The sequence below is a fragment of the Trichophyton verrucosum genome (assembly GCF_000151505.1).
Source record: "Trichophyton verrucosum HKI 0517 chromosome Unknown contig00236_1.f1.exp, whole genome shotgun sequence".
NCBI lineage: Eukaryota > Fungi > Ascomycota > Eurotiomycetes > Onygenales > Arthrodermataceae > Trichophyton > Trichophyton verrucosum.
In genome coordinates, this window is record NW_003315495.1 from 16299 (window position 1) to 42879 (window position 26581).

The window sequence follows — 26581 nt, forward strand, 5'->3', positions numbered from 1 at the left end:
TAGGGTGGAGGACAAGAGAAGAAAATCATTAACTATACAAGCAAACTGTCGAGACAGCGGATGTAACTTCCCAGGATGTACCGGATAAATGGGGTTGGGTTGATCCGATTTCTTTGATATTCGGGCAAGGTGGGCAATTGGAAACTGCTGAAAACTAGGACATGATCTTCTCTTCCATCGAGAAATCCGACATCAAGACTGCATGAACATGAACTGTCTGTGGAACGGAACACGACTTCCATGCCGCTTCCGCCCAGATGGGAACCCTGATGCCTTGTGGCTAGCAACTCCAACGAAGAGACCGAAGTCTAGGTCTATGAACGCAACGCAGCGCGGTCTGGAATGGTTAAGCTGGCTATATCTCTCTTTCTTATCATCGGAGCGAGCGGCGATCTACACTACTATGTCCAACAATGAAATATCTATCTACGCGGGCTTGCAGCGGGCCACCATACTTCTCTTTAGTTCCTCGCAGGATCGCCTCGGAAGCCCGAAGGCTGAACTTGCATGCTGCAACTTCGACATGAGTTAGGAATATGCAAGCCAGGACGCTCGATCCCCCCGGCTTTAGCGGATGGATCAACAGATCCCGTCTTGCATCACTGCTCCTGCTGAATATCCCTCCGTCTGCCGCTTGCACATATTTTCTTCTCTCGACAGAATTCTATGGCAACCTCTCGCTCCCATGGTATGCATTGTGGCTGTGACCTTGTCGTCGAGAGCGGAGTCATTATTACCGCCCGTTACACCTGCAGCACTCCGTACCCTGATCTGTATTGTGTGTACAGAGTACTGCGACAGCTCGATGTGCTACATATAAATATCTGTAGTATGGTAGAGTAGAGTCTCAACAACAGTAACCCGTAGGCATGTAGCCATGCGACTACCTTACTCCCCATCGTCTGCTTCTCTCTCTCTCTCTTTATAGACTGTAGATTCTCTCCATCCGCCTCCTGATACCCCGGCAGGGGAAGCTTCCAGGAACAATTTGCTTATATAAGTAAAGTAAACCCAACTCATGTATTGATGTAATGTAACCGTGTGTAAAAGTACACAACCAATACACGCTGTTCCGCATTGAGTAACTCGGACGACGTCGCCTTGACGACATCGTTCGAAATCGCTGAGCAACACACTCGATCATGGAGACTTGATATATCCCCCATAATAGCGGTTAACGGTCACTGTGGGATGCCCGAGTGTCATGGATCTCATGGATTGACAACAGCAGCTTGGTTTGGGAGCGTAATCTAACGGACCAGGCTAAGGAAATACTAGTACGAGCAACCCCAGTCTCGGTGTGGAACGACGCTAACATGATACAGGGGAACCGCTGGAGAAAGTATACCGTCGTTCCATGTAAGACGATGCGAGCGCCGCCACCAATAATAATATACTTAAGCCTCAAGGCCGAATACCAGCACAGCCAGAACGAAGGACAAGGTCTGCAGCAGAGCAGAGCGGCAGAGTTGTAGCAGCAGCATCATCTGAGTGTCAGCAAAGAGCAGCAGCAGACACTGAAGCAAAAGAGAAGAAATAGCACGAACAACAGGACGACAACTGGACGCCGATCTAGCATTGTTGGACGGCCTGCTTTCGACCTCAGCCGAAGGCCATATCGCAATTACACTCACTGCTACTCGCTTTCCCCCCTCTCCCTTTCTTCTGCTTTACGCTGACATCTCATACATTTCATCTCCTGCGTTGGCGTCGCTGAAACACAACACGCTGTGTGCAGTATCTCTCTCACTTCTCGCGGGCAATTGAAACGATTCATACCAGACGTTGGCAGTGCTCCTGCTTACTACTCTTGCCGCCCACGTCTTCTCGCAAGGGTTCATTTTCGACCCGTCCTCTCGTCCACCAGACACAGGTCAAACAAATTCAGCACATACGACCATCTCTCGCACACCGCACAATCTCCCCGCCAGCGAATGAACGTCCTTTCAACGCATGCGATCCATTCATAGCCTGTATCCGCCGCAGCGACTCTGCTAGCCATCCTTACCGCTGTTTTTACAAGACAGTACTTCGATATCAATTCCCACCTAGCCTCCGGTATCAGCCTCTCTGGTCTTACTTGTACATCGAAGCTGAGCAACTACATCGCCCGCCATATGACGCATAACAACAGTCCTTGATTAGCTTCCGCTGGATTAATCGGACGACGTGCTCTCCTCTTTCTTTGAGATACTAGGAGGGGGTCTAGGGGAACAGTTTCCGGCCTGGTGTGGCTATACCTAGTCGTTGTTTGAGACCTTCAGGCTCTTCGGCATTTTACTGGCTGCTATCTTTACTTGTGTGAGTTGCGTCTTGTCTCTAACCACAACGGCCCCAATTCTACGTATGTGCAATCTTACTCACCTTTGTCTTGGTGGACCTGTGTTTTTGGATATCTTTGCGGCGCCCCTTTCTATTCTTCATGTTGCTGTTGCTATCACTTCGCCTTCACGCCAATGCCCGGGGTTAATATGGCTGACTTCTTCACTTTCATCTTATGTGATGTTACAGACATCCTTGTGTGACCCGTCAAAGTCCCTGTTCCGGCTAACTACACGTCAATAGCCTTTTCTACATGTCAACTGTCCCGTATCTACCGTCAACTCGGTATTTCATCCAACTCCCCTATATTAACCCAGCATTCCTAACCTAAGCCACCTCTTTGCCTTCGCGCATTTCAATATTATTGCCGAGAACGATTAAGATCAAGATTGAATTTCTTACGATATCCAAATTTACCATGATGGCCGATAATATTACTCTTAATAACGAGCCAAGTCAGGACCTGACGGCGATTAATGAAGTTATGCAGAATGGTCCTGGTAAGGGTTACATTGCGGCATCCCATCGTTTGTTGCTTTTGCCCGAACGGTGCTTATCATGATTGCAGTATCCCGTCCAGCCGATCAGATCTCTGTTCATAAGAATCAACAGAAAGGGCCCAACCCAGATGTGCCTCCTCCGAAAACAGATAAACCTCGTCCGCATGTATGTGTCACCTGTACGAGGTCCTTTGCGCGTCTGGAGCATTTGAAGCGTCATGAACGATCTCACACAAAGGAGAAGCCCTTTGAATGTCCGGATTGCACGAGATGCTTTGCTCGAAGAGATCTACTTTTAAGGCATCAGCAAAAACTTCATATGGCTACCACGCCAGCATCACGCCCAAGAAATGTTAGAAGGGAAAGTATGAGCAGCTCAACGCGAGTGCGGAAAAACTCAATAGTTGGAAGCTCCAATACCATGAGACCTAGGGCCAACACTATCAGTCACGTCGAAGGAGCGGCTGTGGGAATGTTTGCGTCTACAAATGCTGCCTCCAGACCTGCGCAACCAGGCCACACCCATCATCCCAGTCTCGGAGGCCTCCCAAATCTTCCGAATTTCGACTATCGCTCCGGTATTAGCTCTTTGAATGGGCTATCAAAACTGGATACCGCAGCTCTCACCAATGAATATCCTGATGCTCTTCGCACTGCACCAGTTTACGGGAGCTTCGATGTCCCCTTTGGTATGGGTGACGCAATGATGGGCCAGGGAAGTACAATTAACCCTGCACAGCTGCATTTTGCAGGCTCACCACATGGCTTTGCCGATTCCCCTGCATCCCCCTTTTCACATAATTTTTCAAATATGACGGCTACACAGAGTACACTTGAAGATGACCTTAAATTCGAATGGCTGAATGGTCTCGATAACGCCGTGACATTCGCACCCAACGACTCCGCAATTGATGGCTCATCGCCATCTGCCATGAGTACAGGAAGTCAAAGTGGGCTCAGCGAAGCGATCCTCGACGCTGCGAACCAAGCTGCCACAACATCCGCTGGTAGCACAACCTGGCCCGCCACACTACAATCCCAAGCTCAAAGCCAATCACAACAATACGCTTTGGACTTCGCCAGTCTTACATTTCCTGAGTTTGCTGCACCTCCCGATACTGTGTCCCCTAAGTCTCTTCTCTCACATGGACATGCTTCTAATAATTCTTTCTCGACATCTACTTCTCTGGCGTCAATGAATGGACCCGTGCTTTCGGGAGCCCCTACCAGTACGTTCCATATTTCATCCGTGAGTGGAACAAATGGCCTTCAGTCCTTTGGATCTGGCTATAAACAAACTTCTCAACCAGCCTACTTGAGTTCTATCACTGATTCAACGCGACAGGCTTTGATGGGGACTTTACAGCAGCCTTCGGGTTTCAATAACCGCCGATTCTCGCAACACTCCCTTAGTGCCTCGCCTATGAGCCCTTCAAGCCCCGGAAGCATGTTAGGAAACTCCCAACATGTCTGCAATCTACCAAGTACATACGATCTTCAGCGATATGTCTCTGCTTATGTTACATATTTTCATCCACATTTACCGTTCCTCCACATTCCAACCTTGGATTTCACTGCTCTTGAATATTCAGGGAAACCTATATCTTCCGGCACTGCAGGCAATATTGCACTCGGGGGTGGGTGTCTTATTCTCTCTATGGCCGCTATTGGTGCCCTCTATGAGTACGATTCAGCCACATCAAAGGAGCTTTTCGAGTCCGCCAAGAAGATGATTCAGCTCTATCTTGAGGAAAGACGGAGAGCTGATATGTCCGCTGCTATCAATCGCTCCAACTACAACCGTGATAATTCGCTTCATAATACTCCACTTTGGCTTGTGCAAGCGATGTTACTTAATGTTATTTACGGTCATAACTGCGATGACAAAACAGCAGTTGATATTGCTAGCACTCATTGCGCGGCCCTTATTAGTCTAGCCCGAGCTGCTGAATTAACCCAGTACCATCCGCCCGAATCTCTGCCTGCTGACCAACTTGGGTACGATTCTTCCTCTAGCGATTTGTTAGATCCCAATATGGAGACATGGATGAGACAACACACAGAGGTCTCCAATGAAAGGAAAGAATGGCTAAAGTGGAAAATCGTTGAGGAAAGAAAGAGAACGCTTTATGCCATATTCACTCTTTCTAGCTTGTTGGTTTCTACGTACAACCATTCTCCTGCTCTTACGAATTCCGAAATCCGTCTTACTTTGCCTTGTGAAGAACAACTTTGGGCAGCCGAATCTCCCGAGGCTTGGAAGGCCATGGGAGGTGCTGAGAACACATTGATTGAATTCTCCACTGCCCTTAAGTCACTGCTTGCTGCGGGCCAGACTCCATCCCAAAACCAATACGGGTCAACCATCCAAGCAGACGGATCTCTCTCTAGTGAATTGCGGCCAAGTACCTTCGGATGCTTGATATTAATCCATGCTTTGCATAACTATGTCTGGGAAACACGACAGCTACATTTGGGCAAACAATGGTCGAATCAAGAGACCGAAGCAATGCATGTACACATCGAACCTGCAATCAGAGCTTGGCAACGAGCCTGGAGTAGTAACCCTACGCACAGTTTAGAACGACCAAACCCATTTGGCGCCGGCCCGTTATCTGCGGACAGCATACCACTATTGGATCTGGCTTATGTTCGATTATACGTAAACCTTGGCCGGTCGAAAGAAGCCTTTTGGCAGCGAGATTGGAGCAATATGGCGGATGAACTGACCAAAGCGGTCCAATCCGTATCGCTTTCTAACAGTAACCCCGAGTCAGAATTCTCACTTTCAACCAATGATGACGCGATCTCAGCTCAAATGTTAGAATCCCTTGCGGACTACGGAGTTGCAGACCTCACAATATCATGCTCTTCAAATGATGATCTCTCCTTACTTGCCTCTGGCGGACAAAACAACATGCAAGCATCCAGAAGTGAGCGCCTTCTTCGCAAGGCTGCCTTCTATGCCGCCGATTCTATTTCGATGTCGAATGAATGGGGAAATACCTTTGCTGAGTTCACTTCCCGTGATCTACCAATCCAAAACGCCATATGTTTATTCGATTCAGCACAAGTATTAGCGGAATGGGCTACTGCAGTTCAAGAGCGTATTGGACCATTCCTTGGAATTCTAGGCCAAGACCATGTTGATTTCAATGAAGTCCCAGCGACAGTTTTACTAGAGGAGGAGGATCGCAATCTGATGCGGAAGATCCAGGATATCTTGAACAATGTCGAGAATAAAATGAAGAATATGATGTCTCATCTTGGCACAACAGGATCAGAATCATGGAATCATCTGCCTAGTCTGGTTGAGGGCGGTTATGGAACGAAAATTGTTCTCTCGGCTGCCTTTTTGCTAAACAAGGCCGGTGTCTGGCCAGGTAAGCGGATTTTATAACCTTGCTTATAACTACAGGAGCTTGCTAACCCAATATTCATCCCTAGTTATTAAGCTGATGTCCAATGCACTAGAAGCTCAAGGCCAGAAGATGAAATTGAGAGCTCGGAATTCCTGTTCTGGATAGGCATTGGAATTCACATCTTCCATAGCATGTCTTGCAAGATGATACCAGTTGGTCGTTTCACTTTCCAATATTAATCGAATTGGCCTCAATACGTCAATTTCGTCTGGCACACATTCAGGGGCGAAATTTTTAGTGGTGACCCTCTACACGATTCTCATCACTGGCGAGTGAATCCAATCGATATCATGAAGGCCTCTGAAGACTCACAAACATTTTCACAGCTTCGGTGGTATACCACGGACAGTGTCTACCTGAAACGGAAAATGCTCAGCGCAATGGATATTCTTCAACAACAACAGAAAAGAAAAGACAAAAGACAAAATGATAAAGAAACAGTTCGATTCAGTCATTCCCTCTCCTTCGTTTGTTCTCCGATGATGTATAGACCCCTTCGACCTCCATCGCTATTGATTGATCAGCTTTCACTTGAGTTTACCTTCTGAAACTATACAATGACTTGCTGTGCGTTTGTTTTCAAAATACGTCTGACGTGCCGTTCACGATTTATGTTCAGAAATTTCTCGGTGTTCACTTGTTTCACAGACTATACCTTTTTCTATGATCTTATCGCCTCTTCCATGTTACGGTTGATGTTTCGAGAATATGGGCCGGCGTTTAGTTCAGTTGCATTCGTTGTTTGCTGGAGTTGAATGCGTGCTCCGTCACCAATTGATCAGTGTGTTTGATATATTACCTTGTTATTGGCATGAGATCCTTTGCTGAGTGAAACCTATATATTTTTTAATGCGTGCCTGGCATCTTTACGTTTACTTAAAATCCAGTTTGATTTCGTATATTCATGTCGCTTTCTGTGCTTTGCTATGTTCAAGAGATTCAACATTTCATTATGGTTACCTACTATGTACATTGTTCCATGTATATGATTCCTGGTCACTTTTCTGAATCATCAATTTACTACTCCCGCGAATAATTTTGTTCGCCTTCAGAGAATGAGTTTAGCCAGGCAAGAAGGCAACGACCGATTGGAGTAAACGAGTGGGTAGTATTCTTCTCCAACGGTCTTCATGCCTCAATATTTCTGTCCTTAAGTTGACTGTTCGATTTTCTACCAAAACTTCTGCTTCTCACCCACCTGATGAAAATGGCTGGCTACTGGGGTGTTGATATGGCAATTTGATAAAGCAATGTTGATTTTCTACTGTATGTAGTCGTGGATTGATCAATCTGTCTAGAAACGCTAAATAACAATCCTCTCAAAAGAGTATTTGCCAACAGCCTTGTGCTTATTGTGAGCAATCTCTCTCCCACTCCTGGATCGGATCTCGCCAGTGGATTTATATACTTTCTTTTTGGACAGTTCATCGTTGTTAACCCCAGACTGAGGGCCACTTATTTTGAGAGAGAGGGGCAACATCTTTGAATCACTTCCTTCCAACGTAGCCGAATCCTCAGGGACGTCGTAAACTAGGATACGAGCTCCGTGATGGTATTCTTTTCGCTTGAGTTTTGCACTATGCGTCTTCGATGGTGTGTCATTACCGATCGCACGCTGAGATTTGGATGCGGCGGCCGAGTGCTGGACAGAAGTTTCACAGCACCGTATAAATTCTCGTAGTATCCCTTTCAAATAGGTAGCTTCGTCAATAGCAGAAAGAGTGGCTGCAACTTCACTCTTCATATCTGCAATAAGGGACGCTTCGCTTCCTGCAGCGCCCGCAAATCCAGCTGCTGATATCCATCCACTTGGCCCAACAGCGTCGATACAGGCAGTAAGCAGATCAACGATTACGGAGAGAGACAAAGACGGAAATTTGGAATTAGCAAAAGCTGCTGGAGGTACTTCCGTGAAGCGGGAAGTATGGCCGCCGGTGGCAAGGGAATAACGGAGGTGATGGATGATTGAAAGAACGTCGGTATTCGACAGCGTAGCTCGGATAGATTTGGTAACATAGCTCAACGAATGCGAATGCAACTTGTTGAGGGCCAAATTCAAGCCTGTGATTGCATTCACAAGAATTAGGCTTGGAGTTGGTACTTCTTTGTTATCTGTTGTGCTGGTTGCGTTGTCTGGGGACTCGACATGGGCAGCCTCCGCAACCGACTTTTGAGAAGACTCAGAGACGTTTGACTGTTGACGAGCAACATTGAGCAGTTCACAAAGGGCATGTGCCAGTTCCGTGGCCTCTAGGTACCCAGGTCCCCCCAGCAATGTTAATAATAACTTCATAGATGGATCGTAAGAAGTCAGAGCCTTAATTAAAGCGCCAGGTGGGATTTTGGATAGACTGTGAGGGCCGTTAGATTGCCGCAAAGCATTTTCGATATTAGCGACATTTAATTGCTTTGACTTGACAAGCCACTTAAACGTCATTGGGGGAATCAGCAACGCGATAAGTTTGACTGCCGCTGGGTCGTTGGTCGGCCTGTCGGCGATTGTCTTGAGTTTAAACATTCTCGTTAGAATGAATTTTATGTTTTCTGGATCAATGAATGCGCCATCCGGTGGAATGCTGTCGCCTTTATCCTTGGAAGATTCTGACTTGCCCCAAAGTTTTGCCTTAACAACAGCATCAAATGTGGATCGATTTGTCACGGAAGCAAGCTCCTTCTTCAACTCATTCAACTGATCAGTAGGCCGTTCTTCTGAAAGGACATTTTCCATAGTTGACCCTTTGATTGCCAACGTCTTCTTCTCACTAGTTCCTGATATAATTCCTTTTCCTATCGAATCAATCAAAAGACTCCTTCTTGGCCGTTTTCTAGACACGTGTCGTTCATTGTGTATAGAGGCGAGATCAAAGCTGCAGAGACTGCTGCCGTATGCTGCCACCAAGACATCAAGTTTAGAAAAGTGGGATATAAATTCCAAAGAGCTCGTAGCATCCTGTTTCTTACTTGATGCGGACTTGGAAACTTCGGCCAATGGCAGCGATGCCTGGAGTGATTGATAATGCGTATCATAAACGGAGAGCGTAGATTTACCGCCGGCAATAATAGAGTGGGGGGATATGCGCATGATAGAGGAAAAAGTTTCGTCCTCTATTATGACACACGATGACACCTTAGGAGAAAATTGGGTAATATCGAAGCTTATGAATCCGGATTTGGATGATAGAGACAGTTCTCCAGGAACAAAGTTGGCACTCCAGTGGTAGTTATGAGCGGTCAATAAGTCCTGGCTTGGATGCACTGGTAGGTTCAGTGTCATTAGATGTTTCAGAGGCTCGGAGGCTTGGAGTTGAAAATTGCCAGTATGAGACTGGGCAGAAATCGAATAGAATATAACCTGTACATCGTTGAGTTGAAACACCCCAGAAGTGGTATGTGCTACCAAAACTAAGATGGTGGAGTTGCTAGGATCTGTTCCAAATCCATCGCCCAGGACAGATGCTACTATATCCTCACGCTTGCGGAAAAGGAATTTGCGTGCGTCTTCGAAGCCCACGGTAAAACAAGCTGCAAGCTCACGGGAAGACCACGTGCTTTCCGAACGAATGGTCCATCTTTCTGTCTTTAAATCAGAAGAAAGCCTTCTTATCCGGCCATCCTGATGTGCAACAATGACATCAAAAGCATCAGAATCCTCCTCAGATGGACTGTCCGTAGGGATCGTGCCCACAAAAATGGGTCTGCTGGCAGTGTCTTTAATGGGGAAAGAGGCGGTAGATATATTTGGCGTGCTTCTGCCGGAAACCATCTCATCCACGAAGCATTTGATTTCCATTCCTGAAGTTTCTACTGCGCAGTATGTCTGTCTCTTGATCCCTGAGTTTCCTGGGAGCTTCTGCCGTATAGAGCATGGTGGACATGAGTGTGATGCCTGAGGCGGAATTGCATAGGAAGCCACCAATTTCGGGAATTGAGCCTAAAAGACTGTGAGCTTTCAACATCGCAGCTTTGGGATTAACACATGGAACCAACTCACATTGTATATATTGACTCCCTCGCCATCGATGGCAGCGGTGATTTCATGCCGCTTGCGCTTCTTCGGACCCTGGATGCCATAGACCTCCCCGAACTGGATTTTCCCACCGGCATTGGCCAGCGGCCGTGGGAGCTGGGCTAACAGAGACGGTGCCGGTAGAGACATGGTCACTTATGCCCACTGCCCACAGGTTAATACCAGGTCTGTCAAGTGTTTCTATCAACGCCTTTCAACCTCACAATCTTCAACTTTTTCTTTTCGCTTTTTTTCTTTTTTGCAATCCAAAATTTTTGAGTTTCGGCGGCGGCAGGATAAAATCAATCCGACCGAGCCTCATTATTACGTAATTGGAAGAGTCGACGCGCGCGTTAAAGAAGAACGCGATGGAGGCGAAAGCGTGACGACGGGAGGTCGATGAGCTCCTGGTTGAACAGTGTATTCATCGGCAAAGTGAAGCAACAGTGATGATGCAGCGGACGGAGAAGGCCAGGTAGTCATGGGCTTGGTCTGCTGTCTATGTGGATTACTGCTTTACATATAGCTTGGTGGATGTGTCGATGACGCTCAATATGGTACGAAGGGCGGTTGAGCAACAAACGCTTCTTCCGTTCTTCAGTAAAAGTACGATATACTCGGGGATAGTTGGTTTGCATGTATTTGGCTGACATTTTTTGCTTTTTTAGATGAGAGCATCACTCCGCCTATCCAGCCAGAACCTCCCCGACAAAAAGAGGGACATCAACCTCCTGGGCGTATGCCCGAGAATACCTCTTTGGTAAATCTGTATGGAAATTCGTCGTCCGATGGGGATGTCTCCACCCATGCTGTATCCCAGCTTCCTGAGATAAACGATTTGAACGACGCTGAGGAGGCGGCAGGCCATCGGAGGAAGCGATGCAAGATAGCAGAGCATGGTCCTGTTAACATTAGCGCGGTGGTTTCGTCAAATGCTTTTCCAAATATGCAACCACCATCCCCCTCCGTTATATCGCCGACTGATACCCCCTCTAAGGTGCAAGTGACACATGACTGCGAATCGAGCACTTCGACTGGCTTGAGATTAGAAAACCGAACCCAGGATGCACCAGATAAGAAGCAAGAGAGAGGGAAGAAGCTGTTGCATTTGCAATTGGACCCGACATTACTCCGCGCTTTCCCGCCAGGTGAAAGTGCTGAACTCAGCCAAACTCGCCAAAATACAAGAAGGAAGTCCTCTCGTCTCAATACTGTTGCAAAATTTGTCAACCGAGTTAAAATTGCAAAGATTGCATATAATCCGAATAATCAGTCAAAACAAAATGTTGGGCAACTTATCAATGATATCATGAACGGCCGCACCACATATTCGGAGTTAAAACGACAAGCCGCGCAACCAAAGAGTGAGATCCGTACAGGACCATCTTCTACGGGTCCACCCAAACCTACTCATCCTTTCTTCCTGTCAAAGGGCCAACAGAAAGCCTCCAATAAACCGCCTCAGCAGTCAAATACCCAGCAATCCAATGCTTTAAACAACTCTACACTTCTACAAGCGTCAACTGAACCAAAACCCGAAAGTTCCGCCTCGATCCCGCGAATCTTCCCTCCTCTCTCCTTTCCCTCTGTGAGTCAAAAGCAGAAGGCCCATGGGAATAGGGAGCCTCTTGATCCTATCTGGCCACCTCGGGACATGGTGCACAACCGTGGCCCCATTGAGCCTATATGCGCTGCAACTAATGTAATGTTTGAAAAGCGAAAAGCAAAGCAATCGACTGTTTCGGTGTCTGATGCCGAAAGTATTCTCACAACAATCTTCTCACCCCTCACGGAGTCAAACTCCAATACTCCCAACCGACAACGATCAAAAGCTCTACGGCGCCCAAAGAGGCACGTTCTTACGTGCAGCGAGTTTAAAAGAGCCGTTATTGAGAAACTTGCAGTATGCAACCTTGAGCAGGGAGGGCAGACTCAGCTGGATACTTTACCTCAAACTGCACATCCGGCCCTTGTAAAACTTGCATCATCCTTGGATACTACCACAAGCTCCTTTGACAGGGGTGAATACGACGATACCCCATGGCCTCAAAAATACGCCCCCAAAACGGCTGCTGAAGTTCTTTTGCTAGGCTCTGAGACGTCTATCTTGCGAAGTTGGCTACAACACCACGAAGTGTCGGCGGTCGATACAGGGTTATGCACAAGCAGCCCACGACAAACGCCTGAGAATAAGGGAACACGGAAAAGGAAGCGAAAAAAGCCTAAAGATTTAGATGGTTTTATTGCTTCGAGTGAAGATGAAGATAGTGTCATGAGTGAACTTCAGAATTCTGAGGATGAGTTGGCGGGAGGAGTTACGATCCCCACGAAAAGATCAATGGTTAGATCTAATGATTTTGGAACTGCATCGTCCAAACGGCCGATGGCAAATACGATACTCCTCAGCGGACCACCAGGGAGTGGGAAAACGGCGGCTGTCTACGCTGTCGCTGGAGAATTGGGATTTGAAGTATTTGAAATCAATGCTGGGACACGAAGGGGTGCGCGGGACATAATCGAGAGAGTCGGTGATATGACCCAAAATCACCTTGTTCAACTCCTGGCCAAGACAGATAGTGAATCGAACCAGGTTAGCTCATTGGCTCTTGATAATGAAAAAGGCCCCAAACAAAGCACTATGGCAAGCTTCTTTGCAAAGAAAAGCACACCAAAGCCCACCAATGCTGATTCGATGAAAAAATCGTCAAAAGCGGAAAGTAAGGAAGTGCCAAAGCCTCATATAAACCAAAAGCAGTCTTTGATATTGCTTGAAGAAGTTGATATCCTGTTTAATGAAGATAAACAATTTTGGACTGGGGTACTTGCACTGATCAGTCAATCCAAAAGGCCGATTATCATGTCGTGCACGGATGAAGATCTTCTTCCACTAGATAGCATGTCTCTTCATGCTATTTTACGGCTTCAACCACCGCCTAGTGACCTCGCAGTAGATTATATACTATTGCTCTGCGCAAACGAGGGCCATCTGCTAGACCGCAAAGCTGTATCAGACCTGTATCTTGCTTTAGGGAGAGACCTTCGAGCAACCATCATGTGGCTTAGCTTTTGGTGCCAAATGGGAGTAGGTAGTCGAAAATCAGGGCTTGACTGGATAGTGGCTGCGGAAGCCTTGGATTCAGGGGATTCTAATGACTTGTACAGGACGATAAGTTCTGATACCTACATGGAAGGCATGGGATGGTATAGTGCCGACACTGTCGTTGGCGAGCAAGATCACCTTGAGCTTCGACAGCAGCTGTTGACTGAAGGCATCGAGCAATGGGATATTGGGTTGATGGATTGGCTCGAAATTGGGAATGGTCGAATTAGCGGCGGATGCTTTGGACTAGTCGACAGCTTGGAGCAAATGGATTTAGCAGCCGATGTCAGGAGCTGCCTAGATATAATCTGTGACGAAGGATATCATGGGATCAAGGTGAGTTTATTATTGAGTAAATCACAGAATGCGTGCGAGGTTTATATGATGCTGACGGTAAATCTTCAGCGCCCACTCGATCCATCCATGCCACCAATTCCCGAGAAGCATAGGCTAGATTACATCGAGGGATACCAGCTGCTTCAGTCAGATCACCGCACGGAGTTCAACCGGCTATCTGCAAAGATAGGTGCAACGCTGAGCACACTTGCGGAGAATATCCTCGGTCCTGCTGAGGTATGCATAGGAGAACAGGATGATGTGATAGAACACGTCCTTGAACGGACTGCTCCCCAGAGACCGAAACAGCTTCACAAGACTGCGTTCCAAGATGCCTTCCAAGCCATCATTGACCCGCCGGATTACTCTACTCTAGTTTCCAATACCCGGCCTCTTTCATTTGAACATGGCACGTCTGTCATTGCTGAGGATGTCGCGCCGTATATCCGCCATATTATTCTCTTTGAGATGTACCTTGAACAATACCGGCTGAGACTCGGCGGCCTTTCCCCGCAGAACGGACCACCAGGCAAGCGTGCGAGGACGACACGAGCAAGCAGAGCAGCCGTTGAAGGAGCTGACAAGGCCAGCATCAGGCGTGATCGGTGGTTCCCCGGCCGAATTGTCCCTGAGCAGATCATCGCCACCGGAGGCAAAGGCTGGGAGAGTATCCTACAATACCCTCAAACTGATGATCTAGCAGAGGTACAGGCAGTGTTCGCTCAGGCCGGGCAGCCGCTTTGTCCTGCGCCAGCCGTTCCTTGCGAAGATGGAGTATAAGATGAGATTTGAGCTGTAACTATCTACGACTTTGTATATTGACGAACCTAGAAATATGAATTGAGACCAAACAATAGCCTTTAAAGCAACATAACCCTTCATTCCCTGTATAGTAACGAAGACAGCGTCCTTGGCTTCGATGTCCGAGCATAACAACAGTTGCCATCAAGCTTCAGCTGGCTGCTGCTAGCCAACTGGTCAGTTATCAAATCACCTACATGGTCAACTCACTAACTAGTTAGTCCAACGGCGAAAGCTTCCTGGTCGCAACCAAAATCCCAGCCTCATCAACACCAACAACGCCGGCTAAACCGTCCGTCTTCTGCTCGCCCACAGCCCGACGGCAGCAAGGTAACACACGCCGGTTCTACCGCCTGCCCTGCGTGTCTGTGAGGGTCTCCAGCCCAAATATCTTCAGATCCATTCGCGCGAAGAGCCTCAGTGGCGGTGTTCATAAGCTACTTAAGCTTGATCCTAGCTAAGTTAACCACCTACCCGCTGCATCATCGACCTGCATCGCACAAGCATCCCTTCTCTGGTGCCGCCGGAAGAAAGATCTTCATATTCCTTAGCTAGTCACCGTCCGACAGCCGGAAACCCGTGAGGTCTGGCGCTCTGAGGCCCCTGTAAATACCAGCTACCCTCGACCGTACGCGACCGCCCTTCGCAGCCTTCCAATGTCGCTCTTCGGATCCTCTCCCGAGGACTCTCCGCTGGCCAGCAAGGCAGCGCAGCCGTCATCATCCTCGTCGCGAGTGAAATCAAGCCTGTTTGCGGACGATCCCTCCTCGCTGTTTGGAGCAGACGAGGGCTTCTCGTCCCACAGCAACAGCAATAAGAATAACAGCAACAGCAACTCCAGAGGCGTGGCTGACAACGAGGACAACAACGACAACGGATATTCATCGCCCTGGGATATGCCTACACCAAGGAAATCCGGCTCGAGACAGCAGATTGTCAAGACCCTTCTACCCTCGACGGAAGTCCCCGAGAGCTACGTAGATGCGTTTGACGCGCTGGCTGGTGCTGGGGGAGGTGCCGGCGGGGTCATCAGTGTTGAGAACGTGAAAAGCCTTCTCGGAAGCACGCATTTGAGCTCCTCGGAGCAGACGGGGATCCTTAATTTGGTGACGAACAATGGAGCTCAGCAGAGCCTGGAGAGGAGTGAATTTAATGTTCTTCTGGCGCTTGTAGGACTGGCGCAGGAGGGTGAAGATGTTACTCTGGACAGCGTTGACGAACGCAGGAAGAGTAAGTTGAAATTCTCCATCCATATCCCGCTGTTATTTCCCAAGGACTATACTGATATATATTATTTGATACTGGTTTAGGACTGCCGGAACCTAATATTCCTTATATTACTCGTATACAGACGGGTAATGCGGAAAACGGAACGGCTGCTCAACAATCTATGGAAGAACACACTGTCCAGATACCACTAACACGCCGTAGACTACGACAGGATTCATTTGGCCCAAAAGCAGACCCCTGGGGAAGCCCAGTAAACCGTCAGCCGGCTCACCGCCCCAACCAAGGTGCAACGAATGGGTTTTCTTCTACGAATGAAGCTCCCGAGCCAGAGGCAATGTCAAAGCCCAATACCCAGGTTGAACCTCGGAATTTTGCAAGCACAAGATCGAACGAGTCGACCGGTGCGCCCGCGAGCGTCGGCTCTGGATGGGGAGGTGGTGGATTTGGGAACCCCTCGTCCACAAGTGGATTTGGAAATTATGATCAGGGCGCATTAGGTGCTGGGTTTGGCCAATCTGATAGCGGACAAGCCAACACCAGCCGTAATGACCTATCTAGATCATTGGGCGGTGGTCAAGTAAGCAATTCGGGAATGGAGGATATTATCACCATCCAAATGCTTCCTGAGAAGGAGGGCATGTTCCTCTTCCAGCACCGCAACTACGAAGTCAAGTCCGCGCGCAAGGCTACCTCCGTGATCCGAAGGTATAGTGACTTTGTCTGGCTGGTGGACTGCCTTCAGAAGAAGTTTCCCTTCCGGCAGATCCCGTTACTCCCTCCTAAGAGGGTTGCAGGTACGTTGAACAGGTGGAAAGCTTACCTTAAAAATGCTCACATATACTTTTTTCTAAAGTCAATGGCACTCACCTATCAGCGGATTCGAATTCCTTTTTGGATAAACGTCGCAGAGGCCTCGTCCGCTTTGCTAATGCTCTTGTGCGTCATCCGGTATTGAACCAGGAGCAGCTGGTTGTCATGTTCTTTACTGTTCCCACTGTAAGTCTATATTCCCGATTAAATGTTCTATGCGTTCGTAACTGAGTGCGTGCCTAGGAATTGGCTGTTTGGCGTAAACAAGCCTCCATTTCCGTACAGGAGGAATTTACGGATAAGCCCCTTCCTCCGGATCTGGAAGATTCTCTGCCGTCTAACTTGACAGATACCTTTGACACTGTCCGTTCGGGTGTCCGCCGCTCAGCTGACATCTACATTAACCTATGCCTCCTGATGGACAGGCTTGTAAAACGCCACCAAGGCCTAGCCGCAGAGCAATTCCGGGTTTCGAGGGCACTCCACGCCCTGACCGAGAGCACGATGGACACATATGCTGCTGACACGGGTGATGTTCCCCTGTTAAACAATGGCATCAATGCGACTGCCAATCACTTGCAAACAAGTCAAGGCCTGTTAGAAGACGAAGCAAGGGCTTGGGACCAGGGAGTCCTCGAGGACCTGAAGGCCCAGCGCGACTGCCTAGTCGCTATGCGAGACGTGTTCGATCGGAGAGATCGCTTTGCAAAGGATAACATCCCCCAACTCGAACGCCGCATTGAGAACAACGAGAAGAAGCTTCAGGCCATCCGCGCCAAACCCGAGGAGGCGGTTAAACCTGGGGAAGCGAAGAAGGTTGAAGACGCCATCATCAAGGTATATTCCGTGCCTGTGGTTCCCCTGGACGTCTGTTTCGTCTAATGACTACGACTAAGGAACTAATTGTTTTGAATAGGACAAGGAGTCCATTGTCCAGCAGCATGCTCGCGGGGTCTTTATCAAGGAGTGTATCCGTGACGAGATACTAATTTTCCAACGGAGCCAGTACCGCATCAGCCTCCTGCACCAAGACTGGAGTCAGGAGAGAGTTAAATATGCAGAGCTGCAGGCTGACAACTGGCGAGCCCTGACCGATGTTGTCGAAGGCATGCCTACCTCCGATTAACAGTCGCGTTTACTCTTCACCCCTTAACCCCTTTCCCCCGGGACACGCCATGTCTCCGTCTATTACACGTGTTTAGAAACCCCCCTTTTCTCCCCAGCTACATTCGGAGTTGGAATAGTAGTGGTTTATGGAACCGCTGTTCCAGTGCATCAGCGATCAGTTTTGAGTAATTTCTAATCCTTTCCCTTTGTCGAAGACATGTTCCATTTGATATATACCCCTGTGCCACTCTGGATTTTTGCCGAAAGAAACCTGTCAACCTGTCAAGTTTATAATATTTTTCCCCTGATATAATAATAAATATACTCAAATCCCACTTTTCGCCCTTTTTTTTTTTTTTCCTTTTCCCCCGTTTGCTCTTTTCTTTTTTTGATTCTGGCAGTGATGGTGCTGCGAACTGTTGGTTTAACATTAATAATGCTTATTGGATAGTAGTTTGTCAGAATCGGCCTGGTCGTTAATGTGCAAATTGGCTTTGTGGGTATCATCCGTAGCCGTTGGAGAAGCCGTTAGGCTTTTGTTTGCTTGACTAGATTCCCGAGCCGTGATTAAACCTCGCCCAGAGCAGAGTCAAAATTCTAGCTCCCTCATAGCTTAGATAGGCTCCGTTTGAGAAAACAGGATCTCGACGGAGCTATCGACATCCTTATCTAACGGGGAGAACCTTGGGGCAACCCTTAAAGAGAGGAGGGAGTTAGATATCTGGTTTGACCTCTCCGGAAACAAAACATTTTTTGAAGTGCCGAACTGGGACTTCTCCATCCCTCTCCCCGGTTTGATAGGCGGTCTCATAACTGCTACCATCCTGTCCATCCAGACACCCTTTTGTCTGATCATGCGAATCTTAAAACACGAACCTGGATGCCTGGACTGAGCCTACTGAACCTTCCCCACGAGCTGGATGATCCTCACCATCAGATATATGGAAGGGACAGCATGATAAGCGACTTCGGATCCAGTACGGGTGAAGATCACGCTGACTGGCTGACATCTCATGCATTATTTTCATGCTCCATGACCAGCAAGGGAGGGGGAGGGGGGGGGGTTCAACTTCCCGTGTCCAGTCATAGGCGAGCATCAGTTTCGCTTCCGCTCCTGCATAAACCCATCCTGAGTCACAGATCCGACATGACGGGAAGACGAACGAATGGGTGGAGCGAAGAGTCCCCCCCAAGTGACGTGGTCGGGGGATAGCTACCTATCCATGTCGCCTGGCCAGCCAGGATGCTGTCAGTACGGAGTATGCAAGAGAAGGAGAAGGCCTAGGTCCTTTTCCACTCTCGTTCTCTCACACTAAACTATCTAACTAGCCTTTTAACTCCCGCCGTTCGCGCGTGTGGCGAGGATAGCGAAAACGCAAGGGAGCCAATGACATCTAGCGCGAGAGACGATTCCGTGTTTGAAGCTGAAGCTTCCTGTGGCCCTAGACGTCGCACAGCAGCCTCACGGCCGTCAAAGCGCCCTGCTTTCGTGGTCGAAATATTGCAGGGAAACACCGCTCTTGGTCTCACTGAAGGATGGGCGTACGGAATATATACGGGGAATGTAAGATGAGTGTCTGAGGAGAGATAAGCAGCGAACAGTGCTGGAGACAAGCTTTTAAGGATTTTTATTGGCAGCCGACAATCCCAGCAGAAGAGGATCTCCTCTCAAACGACGGTACTGTTTTGTCTCAATCAATGCTTGTAATGCGGGCGATCCCAGGCTGTTCCCAGTCCCCTAGCGACTGTCGATTGTTGCTTGTCGTTGCTTGTTTGTTGCTTGTCGTCCGTCGATGTCGTTCGATGTCGTTCGATGTTGATGATGGTGTTTTTTCTTCTTTTCTGCCGTTTTTTCGCCCGGCCGCCACGTGACCTATCTTGGCATTCCGCTCCATGCCAAGAGTTTTCCGGTCAGTGCGTTTTTTCTTTATTTTTATTTTTATTTTTATTTTTTATTTTCTGTTTTCTGTTTCTGCTTCTGCTCGATCGAGTAACAAGAACGACCGACGACCGACGGCCGGCTTCAACGCTGCTACGAGTCAAGTCGACTGCTCGCCACACAGCTTGACCCGGCCCTCTGCTGACGACGCTGACAGGGTGAGATGGATTGCCGAGTGGCTGCATGAAAGGGAAAAAAAAAACAGAAACAGAGATCGGCCCGATTATCATCAAAAGCAGGTGGATGGGGTCCCTAGTCAAGCGTGCAGAAACTTTGCCGGTGGATACGCCAGCGACAGCCCTGGGAGGATTGAAACCAAGCCAAATTCTCGTGGAGGTTCCTTGCTCGGTTCTCATCCGTGGCGAATCTCCTCGGGTTTAAATAGCTGTGCCATCGCCCCTCCTTGCCCTGCCGCCAATAGCTCCGATTCGAAGGAACACAGGAAGCGGAGGGAAGAGAGCAACTGCCGGCATCTGCTCTCAACCAGCCTTTCACACATCTGCTTCCGAGCTCAATACCCTCTGCCCACCGGGGGTGCGGGACTGTAGCTTGAGGCTATGGTAAGATCAAGAGCTACGCTTGGATACATAACGTTTTGGCAGTCTCTGGTGGACGTCTCTATTTAATCGGAAGTCATCGGAAGCGGTTAGGGGGTTGAAGGATATTATCCTGTTAGCCGGAAAATATCAAAAGAAGACGGACACATCCCAACAACCATCAACTATATTTTCCCACTGCATATTCTCCGTTTTGCCTGGCTGGTTTCAGGCTCGTTGACTGGCTAGAAGCTTCCTCGTTTATTTCTCCGCCATGGCGTGGGACCACCTCGATTTCGACAAGCCACATTTGGCATACATGATCCTTGGCGGGTTCACAAGCCTTTTCATGCTGTGCTCCCTGTTTGTGAAGGAGAAGCTCTACATTGGAGAAGCAACCGTTGCCACGTTGTGTGGTGTTATTTTCGGACCACACGCCGCAAACCTTTTCAACCCGATATCATGGGGGAACGTCGACAAGCTTACCCTCGAGTGCTCCCGGATCGTCCTGGTCGTGCAATGTTTCGCCGTCGGTGTCGAACTGCCCAAGTCCTATATGGAGAGGCACTGGAGATCCGTCATCATGTTGCTATTACCCATCATGACTATCGGATGGCTGGTGACCAGTCTTTTTATCTGGTGGATGGTTGAGCCATTGTCCTGGCTGGAGAGCTTAATTTGCGCCGCATGCGTTACAGCTACCGACCCCGTGCTGGCGTCCTCCGTCGTCGGTAAGGGCAAGTTTGCGAAACGAGTGCCCAAGCATCTCCGAGATGTCCTCTCCGCGGAGTCCGGATGCAACGACGGCATGGCCTTCCCTTTCATCTATCTCTCCTTATATCTGATGGCCTACCGTCCAGACAGTGCCAAGGTCGCCGAGCACTGGATAGTGGTAACTATCCTGTATGAGTGTATCTTTGGCGCCATATTCGGCTTCCTTATCGGCTACGCTGGTCGTCACGCCATCAAATTTGCTGAATCCAAAAAGCTGATTGACCGAGAGAGTTTCCTTGTTTTCTACTTCGTTCTCGCTCTTTTCTGTGCCGGTGCTGGTAGTTCACTGGGGATGGACGATCTCCTGATCGGGTTTTCTGCTGGCATTGGATTCAGTAATGACGGCTGGTTCACGGAAAAAACTGAAGAATCTCATGTTTCCAACGTCATTGATCTGTTGCTTAACCTTGCTTATTTCGTCTACTTCGGTGCTATCATCCCCTGGGAACAGTACAACCTACCGGACCTAGGCTTGGTTCCATGGCGCTTGGTCATCCTTGCAATTCTAGTCATTTGCTTCCGCCGGATCCCAGCCATGCTTATGATGAAACCGTTTATTCCAGACGTTAAAACATGGCGAGAAGCGTTGTTTGCAGGTCATTTTGGCCCAATTGGTGTCGGTGCCATATTTGCCTGTATTTTGGCACGAGCTGAACTTGAGACGCACAGTACTCAGCCGCTGTCAGAGCTCCCTAACCCAGGAACTAAAGACTATATGATCATATACGTGATCTGGCCTATTACCACATTCTTGGTCATCACTTCTATCATCGTCCATGGCTCCTCCATCGCAGTATTCACCTTGGGTAAACATATCAACACTTTAACCTTGACAATGTCGTATACCCAGGCCCACGAGGATGGGCCATCCTGGATGAACCGCCTCCCCAGGATCCAGTCTACATCAAAGACTTCCCTCTCTATGAGAAAGGACTCCTGGGAAACGATGGAGAAACCAGAATTCCCCCCCGGAACACTGGGTCCCATTGGAGTCCCTGGAAATCTGCTAAGGCGGCAGAGGGATGATGATCCCTATAGTACACCAGCTAGCCGTGCATCGAGTCTAAGACCTAACCGCAGACGTAAACAAGGAGTCCAGGGAGCTGGTGGACCGATCAGTCAGTCTGCTATTACTCCCCAGCGAAGGCCTGAGGGAGAATTACAAGTCAGCAAACCTCCAACTCCTGAAGCGGAGGCCTCCGAGGATACAAGGGGTCGTCGACAGCTTTCTGAAGGAGGGCAACCCACTTCTCCACGGGCTGAGGTTTACCAGGAGGGAGACAATATCATTGTTGAAGATGAAGAAGGAAATGTACTTGAGCCCGACAGAGTTGTGAAAGAGAAAAGCAGCGAGGCCAGCAAACCAGCCGGTATAGAACCTAAGGGAGGAATTATGCAGAAACTCTTCCCCGCCTGGGCTGGCTTTGGCAAAACCCAAAAAGATGAATCTCATCCCCAAGTCAACCGTGCACGCCGCTCTGCTCGAGCATATCAATTTGCCAACACCATTATTGTCGAGGATGAAGACGGAGAAGTCATTAAGAAATACACTATCCCTTCATCCCCCAAAAAGGAAACTGGAGCTGGGGCTGCTGGTACTGAAGAGGAACAACCTAAGTTGTTACGTCGTATCACCAAGCTTGGTACTTGGACCGGCGATGGTGCTGGCGAGTCTGCCGCAGCTGCGGCAAAGAAAGCTGAGGAGGAAGATGCAGGCATCCGATTCACTGTACCTGTTTCTGGGGATGTTGATGATCACTTGAGAGGCCGCAGAATGAGTAAACAAGACTTCATCAACCAAATGCAACATCTCGGGCCCAAGTCACCCAGCGATGGCTCCTCAAAGTTCAGTTACATCTTCCGACGTGATGGCAATCGAGGACGAGCCAATCCTCACCGCAGCATGCCTATTAGCGGGCCCCATGGTGGAGGTGTCGAGGGCATGCCCTCGCCCGAGGGAATATCAGAAATGTTAGCACAATACACTGGTCCTGAGGGTTCAGCTGCCGATAGACAACGCCGCAAACTATCAGACCCAGTATCTCGAGGATCATCTCTCAGTCGCCATGACTCCGAGGACGATGGCACCGAACGTATTCCGCCTGCCCATCGCCGTGCGATTGCCGCAGGACAGCAGCCACCAGACCTACATTCCCCAACTGTACCTTCCGCTCGTAGCAGCAAACATGTTTCGAAGCTCGACGATGATATAGAAACCCCTGCGGAACGGAAACGTCGTCTTGCTGCCCTTGGTGCATACCGCAGCCCGTCAATGCAGCGTGAATCTGACAGCGAGGACGATGGAGAGCCTCGTGTAGTCAAGGGAAAGGTCCAATTTGCAGACGGAACCAAACATGCAAAGAGAAAGTCGCCCGTGCAAGCTAATTTCTCGTTGTCCACTGGTGTCACCTCGCCAGATCTACCTTCTTCTCCTCCACCCGTTTATGCTCCTGAGAGTAACCCTTTCTCTGATGTTGGCAACGCTCCCGACTCTACGGGCCAAAGTACCAACGAAGGGGTTGGCAATGGCAACGGAAACACTCCTAGAAACGGTTCCAAGTCCAAGATCTCGTGGGGAGGTGAGATAGGTCGTTGAATGACTTAGCATCGTTTAACCACGATGTAATCGTCTACCCCCATTAGTTTTCCCGTCTTGCTTGCTCCTCTGCGCTCTCTGTCTTTTCTTTTTGTTTTATTTTCCCCTCCTTTTCCATTCTTTCTGTCGTTTTTGTCTTTTTTGATTTACTCGTTTTATTTTACATCAGTTTGTGTGTCCGTGGACACCTACTAGTTATAACTAGATTAAATAGCGCTGTGCTGCTGTTTGTTACGAGCGTCTTTGATGTCCCTATTTCAGTTACCCTATGGGCACTGATTGGTCTATATATTGCGGTTTTTAGGTATGCACATTAATAGAGGGAGCCTTAGTTGGCCCCAGCAGCAATGAAGATTGTTATGCTTTCTCGATATAGACGAAGAGAATAGATAATCAAAAACTACCATGATTTATCTTCAGATAGAACTACCTAAATGGTATTAAAAATGATAATATTGTTATCGAAGAAGTATATAGATGACACCGAACCAAATGCTGGTCGAGGGATATCACAAGGGGGGAAAGTAGTCGGAAGATTGAAAGAAAGAAGCTAATGAAGTAGATAAGAAACCCGCTGTTTACCCTTCCACTATGCGATGCAGGAAGAGTAGTTATACCATGTTGTTTTTGGTGCAATCCATAAACCGATCCAAACCGATATTTTCCTATAAAACTCCGCCGGGCAATTGTATGGAATTTTGTTGTGGAGGTTGAGATCTTAAACTGGCGCTTGGTTGGCCACCGGAACCTCCCGAGGGTAGCCCACCTAGAGTGATGGATGTGTTGTTATTCGTACTAGGGTCAAAAGCACTGCCGCTGGGAGGGAAGCCAATTGTAGTTCCGCTGCTGGTATATATACCTGGGACCTGCCCGTCTACCATCTGTGTCTGCCGTCGAAGCATAAACATTGGTTTCCGTCCGTCTTTATCAAGCTGTTTGAATAAAATGAGGGGCTTTTCTTCGAGCGCTAGGCATCGTTCTTGGTCGCCGTAGACAATATATAGGGCATATAGCCGCCAGTCTTCATGGATGTTATATTTCTTAAGAGCAGCTGGAAGAACTTTGTAGCAAGGATCGTCCATTGAGACGCGGAAGGATTTGAATATTTCGACACTGGGCCCAGAGTCTGAAGAATTTTGCGTGTTGCTAGATGATTGATTCCCACCGCCACCGGATCCCCCATTCCTGGAAGTGGAGATGGCAGGATGGTCTTGCCGACTTGAAGAGTTTGATGTTTGGTTGTTACCGGACCGATCTTGCCTTTGTTGTCCTTGTGAATCTTCAGAGTGATCGTAAGCGGTACGGTTGTTGGTGGAGGATGGAGGGTCGCGGGAATACGACCGTGATGCAAGAGTTTGTTGAGTGTAGAAACTGTTCGGAGAAGTGGGTGATGGCATGCCCTTAGGAGAAGGCTGGCCACTTGTCATGGAGGCTGTGAGATGAGAAGATGCTGCCATAGCAGCTGCCGAAGGGTCAAGGGTGGATGAATCTGCGAATGCCCTTCCTTCAGGTATAGCCTGTGGTATATGAGTAGGGGAGTTGGTCTTTGGAGTTGAACCGCCGGCAAAAAGCTTCCTAGATATTGTTCGAGTGAGGCCACTGCCAGCTTTCTCTTGGCCGAGGAATGAAGGCGAAGTAGCAGGGTCGTGGGTATATGATTCAGATAGGGCGGCGGTGGATCCACCATACGATACTGTCGAAGGCGGTTGATATGGTAAGGGCGCTGATTTATCCTTTGCGATTTTAAAGACTGGCAGCAATTCTTCACGCAGTCTTCGGTAGTCATCTGCGAGCTTTCGTAGCTCGGCTTCCGCGGCCATGAGTCTGTCATCTCGCCGTCTGATGGATTGTATGAGGAGGGCAATGTCATCTTGAGTGGCTGCATCTTTTGTGCTACTCTTATCCGCCGCTGTTAAGATGAGTTAGCAGGGAGCATGATATATATGTATAGCTGGAAAGGGACTGGACATACATAGAGGGACATAGTGGTCAGGGTCTATAGGTACGCCTTGCTTCACTTTGGCCTCATATACATTTTTTAGGATGGTCAATCGATGCCCAACACTGGATATTCCGAGTTCCTTTAGTTCATCATGTTTTAGAGCTATGAGGGCCTCTCCGACTATTTCGTTTTCTATAATGGCACGTTAAAAAAATAGGTTGTTAGCTCTTTGTCCCTTCCAGATAGTCAAAATTGGTCTCGGTACATACCCAGAAACGCTTCACGATACTGTAGCAGACCCAGACTCCCGACAAACTTGGCACACTCCTCCGCCGTCCAATCGGTTATGACAGTCTTGGGTGAGATACGATCATCCGTCTTCCCATATGTAGGAGTGTTCTCAGTCGAAGGGCCTTCAGAGTCTGTAGGAGAGGCCTCGGAGTCCTCGGCAAGGTGGGGTGATATCACTACACTTCGCTCATACTCATCGTCTGCGTCCGAGTCGCCTGGATAGGCGTCGGCAAAGGCCATTGCTGCGCAATCGTCTTGTCTTGTTTGGCCACCCGTCGTCGACTGATGTCTTCGACGTTGATGGAGCACCCTCCAAGCGGTATTGAAAGCGTCGATATCAGACGGCTCGTCAAGCCCCAGCTGTTAGCCAGTGCAGACCCAGCACTCAGTAGGACACTTTCTGGCAGGGTGTTGAGGAAACACGGAAGGGGGATATAGACGGTGGACGTCGTAGCTGTGGGCTCTCGTGGATGAAGGGCGGGCGGGCGTTGGGTTTCGAGGGAAATCGCAAGGGTTGTTGTACCAAGGACTCTAGAGCCGACGAGATGAGACAGGATAAGTGGGAGAACAAACGCTGTCGATTGACGGTTGTCGCTCCCAGGCCAACAGCTAGTCTTCCTTTTACTGTTTATTTTTTTCCTCGCTGGCTATGTCGCGAGACGTTCCAGGGCGAGGCCAGGGAAATGAAGTTATCGAGGGTGGGTATAGATAGGGCGGGTAAGGCGAGTTGTGAGTTAACTAGTGTTGTTAGCTTGCCCAAGCAGAAGCCGTGTAAGCACGGAGCGTCCACGTCCACGTCCACGAGCCAGCAGCGGGCCCCAAGCAGGCGTCTTCTGCAGTCTTCTTTTGCTTCTTGTCGCTTTCTTGTC

The 26581-nt window shown here is 48.8% G+C and overlaps 6 protein-coding genes across 6 annotated transcripts; 4 read left to right on the plus strand and 2 right to left on the minus strand.

The window, feature by feature from the left end:
• Positions 1-2880: 2880 nt before the first annotated feature.
• On the plus strand, positions 2881-6423 carry TRV_02713 (uncharacterized protein; the record flags this gene model as incomplete). The annotated part of the gene is made up of 2 exons (XM_003023089.1): positions 2881-6205; positions 6278-6423. The coding sequence occupies 2 exons, from the start codon at positions 2881-2883 to the stop codon at positions 6421-6423; spliced, it is 3471 nt and encodes a 1156-aa protein (XP_003023135.1).
• Positions 6424-6534: 111 nt separating this feature from the next.
• On the plus strand, positions 6535-6792 carry TRV_02714 (uncharacterized protein; the record flags this gene model as incomplete). The annotated part of the gene is made up of 1 exon (XM_003023090.1): positions 6535-6792. The coding sequence occupies one exon, from the start codon at positions 6535-6537 to the stop codon at positions 6790-6792; it is 258 nt and encodes an 85-aa protein (XP_003023136.1).
• A 755-nt stretch (positions 6793-7547) lies between these two features.
• Positions 7548-10400, minus strand: TRV_02715 (uncharacterized protein; the record flags this gene model as incomplete). Its single annotated transcript, XM_003023091.1, has 2 exons — positions 7548-10175; positions 10236-10400. The coding sequence occupies 2 exons, from the start codon at positions 10398-10400 to the stop codon at positions 7548-7550; spliced, it is 2793 nt and encodes a 930-aa protein (XP_003023137.1).
• Positions 10401-10804: 404 nt separating this feature from the next.
• TRV_02717 (uncharacterized protein) lies at positions 10805-17653 on the plus strand (the record flags this gene model as incomplete). The annotated part of the gene is made up of 8 exons (XM_003023092.1): positions 10805-10856; positions 10919-13686; positions 13756-14391; positions 15039-15717; positions 15798-16511; positions 16571-16713; positions 16771-17364; positions 17444-17653. The coding sequence occupies 8 exons, from the start codon at positions 10805-10807 to the stop codon at positions 17651-17653; spliced, it is 5796 nt and encodes a 1931-aa protein (XP_003023138.1).
• A 2730-nt stretch (positions 17654-20383) lies between these two features.
• Positions 20384-23479, plus strand: TRV_02718 (uncharacterized protein; the record flags this gene model as incomplete). The annotated part of the gene is made up of 1 exon (XM_003023093.1): positions 20384-23479. The coding sequence occupies one exon, from the start codon at positions 20384-20386 to the stop codon at positions 23477-23479; it is 3096 nt and encodes a 1031-aa protein (XP_003023139.1).
• A 665-nt stretch (positions 23480-24144) lies between these two features.
• Positions 24145-25952, minus strand: TRV_02719 (uncharacterized protein; the record flags this gene model as incomplete). The annotated part of the gene is made up of 3 exons (XM_003023094.1): positions 24145-25388; positions 25452-25613; positions 25691-25952. The coding sequence occupies 3 exons, from the start codon at positions 25950-25952 to the stop codon at positions 24145-24147; spliced, it is 1668 nt and encodes a 555-aa protein (XP_003023140.1).
• Positions 25953-26581: the final 629 nt, after the last annotated feature.